Genomic DNA, 9257 nt, shown 5'->3' on the forward strand with positions numbered 1-9257 from the left:
CTCACAGAGATTTCTGAACGTTCTCTGATTTCATTTGCCTAGCTATCACCACGATCGCGCATTTTGCTATCAGATACTCACATTTTGGCATAACGTTCATGTGTAGAGATGTACATATATGCAAGCTTCCAACTGTCTGGATGCTTTGAATCTTTTGGAGTTTACACACTTCTCCACATTAGTATTCCTGGAAGTCAAAGTGGGGGGATCAACGTAGTCGTTTGGCGGACTGGGTAGAACAACCTTCTGCATAATTGCCAATATTAGTTTTGCGTGTGTATTTACAATATTTATGATAGTTAATCTTAAGAAATTTATCATTTTTCAGGCTGACATAAGCTGGCATACAAATCATACTCATAATCTTGCTTGCATTGATGATTGTTTGTATACGTGCTAGCCCATTGTTCAGAGAGCAACGATGAGCATTATTACATTCGTTCCCGTATTGGTATGTGAAGATAAATTACATACTGTTTCAAATTTTTTTAAATGACTGAAGAAAATATGCTGTCCTTTTCCTGCGCACGTTGGAATGTTTTCTCGCTGTATAATATAGGCCAGTTTGTCATTTTCAAAACTCAACCTTAGTCCATACAAATGTGGGCTATTACTCAAGTTACACCCTTGGAACAGTAATCATTATATCTTCACACTCCTTGAAAGTGTACTTTCAAAGAGTGTCATACAATTATACCTACAATTCTCAGTATTTGTGTTTAAGAACATATTTCATGATGACAATATATACACATGTAGTGATTTTTAATTCAATCTAATCATGCTAATTGGTGTATTCTATTGCTAAAATGGTCTGAAAGACAGGTAAAACTTTATACAAATGGTTAAGAATGATTAAATTAAATAACAAGAAACGTATGAGTATGATATGTTATGCAAACCATTCAATATGTTAAGAAAAGACAGTGACCTATTATGAGCATACATTACACAACTCACGGGACGCCATCATGGCAATTTGGGATCACTGAAGCGTGTCAATTCATAATCTACGTTCACATATTACATATTGAGCCCACACTACCATTAATGCGCACTAAATACGCTATAATTATTTGTTTTGTTACTAAAAAAATTATTTGAATGCTATTTAAGAGTTACGTGTCGGCCATTTTGAATATCTCGGATTGCCCAAGGGTGACAATTTCACACCCATTAGAATCTTATCATACACCCCTCAAAGATCATTTATCAGCAAAAAAACTAACTTTAACTACCCAAAACACTATAATTATTTGGTATGATACCATTTGCCATTAAACACCATTTGAATGCTATTTCAGAGTTACGAATCGGCCATTTTGAATATCTCGGATTGCCCAAGGGTGACAATTTTACACCCCCTAAAATCTTATTCTACACCACTCAAAGATCATTTATCAGCAAAAAAATAAACTTTAACTGCCCAGAACAGTATTTGGTATGATACCTTTTGTAAATAAAACATCATTTGAATGCTATTTCAGAGATACGTTGCGGCCATTTTGAATATCTCGGATTGCCCAAGGGTGACATTTTACACCCCCTAAAATCTTATTCTACACCACTCAAAGATCATTTATCAGCAAAAAACAAACTTTAACTGCCCAAAACACTATAGTTATTTGGTATGATACCTTTTGTCACTAAAACACCATTTGAATGTTATTTCAGAGATACGTGGCGGCCATCTTGAATATCTCGGATTGCCCAAGGGTGACGATTTTACATCCCAGGGAAGCTATTTCTACACCACTCAAAGATCAATAACCAGCAAAAAAACAAACTTTAACTGGCAAAACCATCTAACCCCCAAAATATGGTGTTTGCAGCCGGACTAAGAAGAACAATATCACGCAGAAGTGACCTTAACATGCATGGTCAGGAAGTGTGATCAAAAGACGTAATATTCACGGGGTGATATTACTCACAGTATGTTCTTTACAACGTTCTAACAATTTTGTCGTGCGTTTATACACTGATACATGTTCAACAAGACACTGTGTATTCGAAAGAGTGTATGCGTTTGAGAGTCATCTTGTATTGAAAAAAAACATTGACAAATACATGGACTGAGTTCTAGTTATAATCAATACGTTTCAATTCAGGATGAAGGTCGTTCTAGTTCATGTTGTCATCGGATCGTTGATGCTACTCGAGGTCGGCAAACAACAAGACTATCCAAGTAAGTACTTGACGAAGTCTCTCTTTTAAATAAACCGAAAAAGTAACTAATATACTCCTACTTTATTTCAAATGTGAAACGCAACATACCAGTATCTTTGCAGAGAGAAAACTCGTTCAATTATTTTGACACCAATAACCTACAAATATCCTATAATAAATACACTACAGTGAACATGGTGAAACAGTTAGACATACACGTAAAACCACAATGCGGTCATATAAAAGTCCTTTTTGGGATCCAAGTATTTTATATATTCAGTGGCATATTATGGTAAAAAAGCCTGGTAGACATCATTTTGGTTCTGTGTTATTGTGATAATTTTTTTTCAATTATTTTTCAATTATTTCAATCTATTTTAGCCACAAACTAAGGTGAAATAGCCCTACACTATAGGGTGTTAGGGGGTTGAATTTTTCATGGGGGTGTCAACTCCCCTACACACCATCCACACTCACAAGGAACACACTAATATAATACAAACTGTTAATTTAAAAATTCTATGAAGAAATGATTTCAATCTATCAGCATCAACATACCGTAAAACCCCGTCTACAAGGATATACCTAAGAAACGCCCTCAATAAAATTGGTTGCTTTTTGTATTTGGAGTTTGAGCAAATATATACTGGCACTGGGTGGCTATGCATTCCATCTAAGTATGTTGTAACACCAATCAATTGTATTGACATAATAACGACTGTTTCGTATATCAGGATCGTATAGCTCAATTGATAGAGCGTCAGACTTTGGAACTGAAGACATGCTGAAGAGAGCATGGTCCGGGCACCGGTTCCATTTTTTTCATTCTCGTTTAATTTTAACTTTTGACATGTTCTTTTATCTTTCTTCAAATCTACCTTTCTACTTTTAATTTTAGGTGTGTTTTTTTTTATATTTATTTTTTTTTTAGTTTTTGTTTTTGTTTTTTTAGTAATTTTGTGGTTTTATAGAAACTAGTAAAAGCATTTATTCTAAAAAATGGTCCTCGTCTTTGCAATAAAAACCTATGTTGCACCTTTGTGCCATCCCAATTCTTGAGGAATGGTAGGTAGGGTGCGTTTTTGGCTTAAGCACCATTTTGTTTCTACTTGAAATGAAATCAAAATAAATATTGTTCTGTTGCCACAATTGCAGTTTTTTCAATAAAAAAAATAGATGAGGAATAATAATTATTCCATATTTGAATCTATTGTCCCATCAAGAATAGAGTGTCTTCAAAAACTTCAATCAATTCATCTGACAAAGGAAACTATTCTGGTCATTCAATTTTGTTTCGCTTGCACCTGTTATATCACAGGCGTTGGTAGAGAAGGCACACTTCTCTTGTCTTCACCGAAGTAGTGATGTAAACACTAACATGATTAATTACCATAGCTAGCAATGGACATACACTATTTTTTTTGTTCCACTTGAACCCATACTCATAGGCTATTCGCTGTCGATGTGACGTAATTAATCGGATTAACTACCATACCAATTGATGAATACAATTTCGAATATATAGCCCTGCACTTCATCGTTCACGTGGCACCTATGCATTGAACCATAGTTGTCAAAGAAATGCTAATCACTCGCCATGTAAGATTAGTATTAATGAAAAGAGTGGTATTCAATCTATGTTTGGTGACATACGCGGGTGATTAGTGCAATCTGCTTGATGGTAGTTATTGCGATTATTACGTCACTTCGACAGCGAATTGTAGTATAGACGAATCCAACAAGCCAAGTGATGGTCAGAATTTATTCGGCCATTATATGCTGGTGAAGTTACGTAATTAATCGGATTAATTACCATAGCAATAGGTGAAAACAATTTTGAACATATCGCGCTGCGCTACAAGCAGGTTACACTCATCACCTGTACTGTGTATGTCTGCAATCATAGATTGAATACAATACTGGTCTTTTCAAAGATACTAATCTTATACAGGTGCAGCATGATATGGTTCAATGAAGAGGTACCGCCTGAACGTATCAGTGTATAACGCGGTATATTCAAAATTGTTTTCACCTATTGCTATGGTAGTTAATCCGATTATTACGTAACTTCGCCAGCGTATTGAATAAAACAGGAGGATGTGAGTTCATAAGGGCAATGTCGGGGATTATAGGTCACAATCGATGTGGAGAGATGAGAGGTCCGACCAACAGCCATAGCGAATGGTTCATGTTCAACTAATTCCAGCGGACGGTCTGTGGCTAGTAAGGAATCGTCTTTGACCACATGCGCAGATCTGTCTCGTCAGGAAGATATTTAATATCCCGAATTTATAATAGGCCTATGCCTACCAGTTCCATCGTATAACCGATCTGCTAGAGAATATTTGTTACCATTAATAAATTCGTATTTATCGTATAATAAAATGTAGCCAAATGTATATTATGTGTCACACGGTTTTCGGCTGAACCACTAGCAGGCTATGTTACCACATCTATGACAATGACAAAGGTGAATTTTGATGATTTTTACGATCGTCCGGATGAGCAAATCACTGAATGGGTCTTTAGTTCCCTCCTCTCCTTATCCTGCCAATATTATATGAATCAAAGAAAAATAAAGAAAAAATTAAATTAAACAAAAAAAAAAGACAAAGAAAAGAAACAATAAAAGAAAAACAATAGAATAAATTAAACTAAATATGAAAAAAAATGATCACGAAAGGAGTCTTTAGAAAATGCAAGAAAATATAAATGAAAAGTTTGAACAATATTTTGTTTATAAAAGTTTGTGTGACCGTGATGAGGCTCGAACTCACCATCTTCCGATCTAAAGAACCAAAGTCTTATGCCTTGCCAAGTGAGCTATGCTCGTGAGATGCGAAATAAAGATAAAATAATACATTGTATACCTGCTTGTGTCGGTAAATGATTTGCTCAAATTCCATAATGATATAATATTGTGGAGGGCGCTAGCGTGAAATATGCTATCATCACAGTCGCTACTATTCCTTGTAGACGGGTTTCTACGGTAATATATACAATTCACGACATACTCACGGAGAAATGATAACCTTGATTCAAGCCCGTATTGCAGAAGCCATACAACACAGTAAAAAAATCACCCTCGAAATGAGTACACAAAATCTTCCACTTTCATTCCTGAAATGGAATTACCCCCCCCCCTAAAAAAAAAAGGATAAAAATACAACTTGGTTGAATGGCCTAACGAAATGATTTTAGGGGGAAAACGGAATTCAACCGCTTTGTTCAGGTATAAAGATTTGTTTTACTGACTGGCATAATCAATATTATAAGCTCAAATGAGAGTGGTCAAAGGATCCGCCTTAGATCCCCTATTGGAGTAATGACCAAAGCCTTGATTTTGTCTCAGTATTTCGAGCCGGGGCGCAACTGCTCCCTTCCACAGTATGATTCATTGTTACAGTAGGTCACTGGCGCTAATGAATGGTGCGGTACGTGACTGCGTGTTGAAACGGATGCACCATCCCATGATTGCCATACATAACATCCTTAGACCCGAGGTCCAATAGGCCCAATTGAATATATGAATACAAAAGCCACCCAAGTCCATACTGTGGCCAAATTGAGTTAAGCATGGGAATTTGTTGCTATGCATAGGCCTGTCATATGTATGAAAAAACTCAAATTCATCCACTGTGTCTATTGAACATGTGAAAAATAGCATGTATGAAAGAACCACCCAAATCCATGATTTGAGTCTTGTAACACATTGATTGAAATCCAGTATGTATAAAAGTCCGCTTGTAACACATTCATTGCTTCAGAGTGACTTTTGAAAAACAAATGGGTTTAATAAAGGAAAGTGTGTGGTTTATATTACATGGCAGAATGCTTATCAACATTATACATACATGTGTGCTTTATTTTGTATTATCTTAATAGTGGTAATCTCATTCAAACATTGTTGTCTTTGTATATGAATTCAAAAAACCACCAAAGTCCAAAATTTAAAATGAACCCCACGAAGTCCCTGAAATGCTAATCGTCATACTTAATACAGTTTAACCCACTCATTTGCACGTAAAACTTACCATATTGACCAGGTAAATATAACTGAAGGAATTAAAATGATACACGTGTTTTTCTCTCAAAATCACTTCCCATGGACTTGGGTGGGTTTTGTATTCATGTATTCAATTTTTTATGAACAACCTAATAAGGTTCAATTGTCACAGTTGTCACAGTTGTTACCCAGTTTCTCTCTCCCCTTGTTGCAATTGCCAGACGAAGTCGCGCCCCACCCCATATAGCAAATGGAAAGTTCCAGACCTTGGCTGTAAATATTGTCATGAGAAGAGGAAATTAAGATATACTAGCGGTTCGCAAACTATTTTATATGCATCAGGGATGATCAGGCCCTATCATGCCTATAAAAATTAAGAGGTTTTCGAGAAACATCGGGTGATGCAGTGTTAAGTGCGCACAGCGCGAATTGGTTTTACCTGAAAATGATTATGTGATAGGGGCTATAGCATCCCTATCGAATTTTTTGGCATATGAATATTTTAAGCACGGATTTGTAATGTCACTGCACAAACGTGCCCCTGTCCCCATACGTTACAGCAATATTGCAGTGATTTTAGCAAGCACAATCATGCGAGGGAGCGTGCGCAAAGGGGGCTACTTTTGTCAGTCAGGGAAAATGCACCCAGTTGATTTTTTCCTGTTGGATGTTTTGATGGATTTTCACAGGATGTATCAAAACATCCAACAGGAAAAAATCAACTGGCAACACAGTCAACAAGTCAATCACCAAGAAATCAATAGGTGATTGGATGACCAGTTCACGGTAGCAGTCTTCATTCAGTGTTAATAAAGATAACAGAGTGGTTATCAAAACGTACACATTAAATGCAATTTATTGGATCAGAAATAAGAACCTGTTGATTGTCTCCTCCATCATCTTTCCTTTTCATTTCTCTTTATAGGTGCCGAAGGTTACACATTGAGCAATGAATTTATATTTGCAATGCCACGCCCGCAAAACAGTCTACCACATGTAATCATTACTACATCTTCAAGTCTACCCATCGTCACTACCCTTGCAATTCCAGGCATGGGTATCACGGTTACCAAACACATCACGAAATATAGTCCTGCTGATATTGTTTTGCCAGATGACGTCCGTTTTGAAAAAGATGGAAAACAGAATAAAACTGTAATTGTAACTTCATCTGGCAGTGTGTCAGTGTATGCGTTTGATAACGAATATTGTTGTGGTGATGGTTTACAAGTTCTACCGTCCTCACAATTAGGCACTCGATATTACATAGCAAATTACACACCTTATCCACGATCATCGCCTCCAAATTTGGTTATCTCTGCCCTCACTTCAAACACTTCAGTTTATATTAAAACGAAGACTGGTCCAGAGCAGTCCGCAGTTCTGTCAAGGTTTGAAAGTTATCGATTCACTGGCAATTTTATAGGGAGTGATAATTACGACCTGTCCGGAACACTCGTTGAAAGTAACTATCCCATTGCCGTTATATCATCTGGAAAGACAGTGGTTCCTGAAGTTGGTGGGTCTAGCCATAGCGGCCTTGCAGATCAGATGCCTCCTGTTGTGTTGACTGTTGGGGGAAAGATTTCATTCTTGTACCCTTTTTGACTTTATCGTACGGATTTGTCTACAGAGTTTTCACAATGAACGTGTTTTCAACACTCTTGATGTCCGATGGAAGAGAAATTCAAATCGAAGCTGGTGAATTTTATGAAGAGATAACAGGAGACGTCACAATTGCATTCAAATCGGACCAACCTGTTTTAGTTGTCCAATACATGAGAGGTGCTGTCATTGATCACATGCCAACTCGTGGTAGTCCTGCGATGACTGTTGTGCCGCCTCTTACATCGTTTACCAATAATGTGACATTTCCAGTATTCGAATACGATAGACAAAATCAGTTCTTTGATTTCACACACAATTATTATGTCAATATTATTGCCAAATGCAACCATCTCAACGGACTTGTTTTTGACAACACGACTGTAGATCATTGGGACTTGTTGAACATAAACCAATCGATGTGCTCTCTTAGAAGCGAGGTGTCCCATGTAGTACATTCTGTCTCCCACCCTGACCCGACGGCAGCGTTTTCTGTGATTGTCTATTGCATTTGTAATGCAACGTGTGATGACCTTTATGATCCAGTTTGTGAGATTATTGGCCCAGGAGCATGTGCGTCGGCGTATGTTTACTCCACCAGCGGTACTGCTGTAAAACAAGACACTCCACCTGATGAATCTGACCAAAGTAAGTATCAAAAATGAAGGCAAGTCTCGGATATAGGACCGGACACTGGCAAATTAAAATTGCGATTCGGTCAAAAGGAGGTAGAAGGCTGGCATGTAAAGAAAAATTCAATTGGTAGTTGATACGGTAAATAACCAATAAAAAGGAGTATAGTCATTCTAGACCAGGGATTCTGGACTATTTTCATGAACATATATCTTTGGTTATGGGAAATGGTCTTAATTTCAAATTCAATGATAATTGTTTTAAACATAGGCTCATAGGCAGGCTGAAAATAAATTAACTTGGGCTTTATATATCGGCTCCTCTTTGACGATGTCAGAGATCCGCATTGTTAGAGGGCCTCATTTGGTTGTGACATCATAACTAGATCTTTAACTTCACATGAGTAATATAATCACACTAATTAACGGACCATGGAGACAACATTAATTGATTGAATCTGATTGTTTTGAGTTTAATTAATTAATTGATTGGTAAATTGATTAGATTTGCGTACATTAAAAAACGACCAAGGAATAACCCTGAATAATATATTTGCATAAAGGTTTTTTAAGGATCATTTTCACAAGTATTAAAAGGTTGTCCCTTTTTAACATGTTTATCGATCTGGAATTTATATCGAAATTACTTTTAGTAGAATAACGCCATGTGTACCTAGTCTAATGTGGGAGAGGCTAATGGACGTGTTAATCGTGTGAATGTGGTTAAAAATGATTCTTAGCTATCGCGCAACAGAATACATGAAGTTGTAAACAAGTGTGGTTCATTTTATAATAAGGGGAGCTTTTATGACTAACTCAGTTTTTGCTTAAAAAATAGTTTACAGTTA

General features: G+C 36.7%; 1 protein-coding gene across 1 annotated transcript; it reads left to right on the forward strand.

Annotated features, from left to right (window-relative positions):
• Nucleotides 1-2086: 2086 nt before the first annotated feature.
• LOC140169072 (uncharacterized) lies at nt 2087-8711 on the forward strand. The gene is made up of 2 exons (XM_072192348.1): nt 2087-2185; nt 7098-8711. Exons 1-2 carry the CDS (start codon nt 2110-2112, stop codon nt 7778-7780), a joined length of 759 nt encoding a protein of 252 aa, XP_072048449.1. The 5' UTR covers nt 2087-2109; the 3' UTR covers nt 7781-8711.
• Nucleotides 8712-9257: the final 546 nt, after the last annotated feature.

The sequence above is a fragment of the Amphiura filiformis genome, chromosome 14 (genome assembly GCF_039555335.1).
Source record: "Amphiura filiformis chromosome 14, Afil_fr2py, whole genome shotgun sequence".
Lineage (NCBI taxonomy): Eukaryota > Metazoa > Echinodermata > Ophiuroidea > Amphilepidida > Amphiuridae > Amphiura > Amphiura filiformis.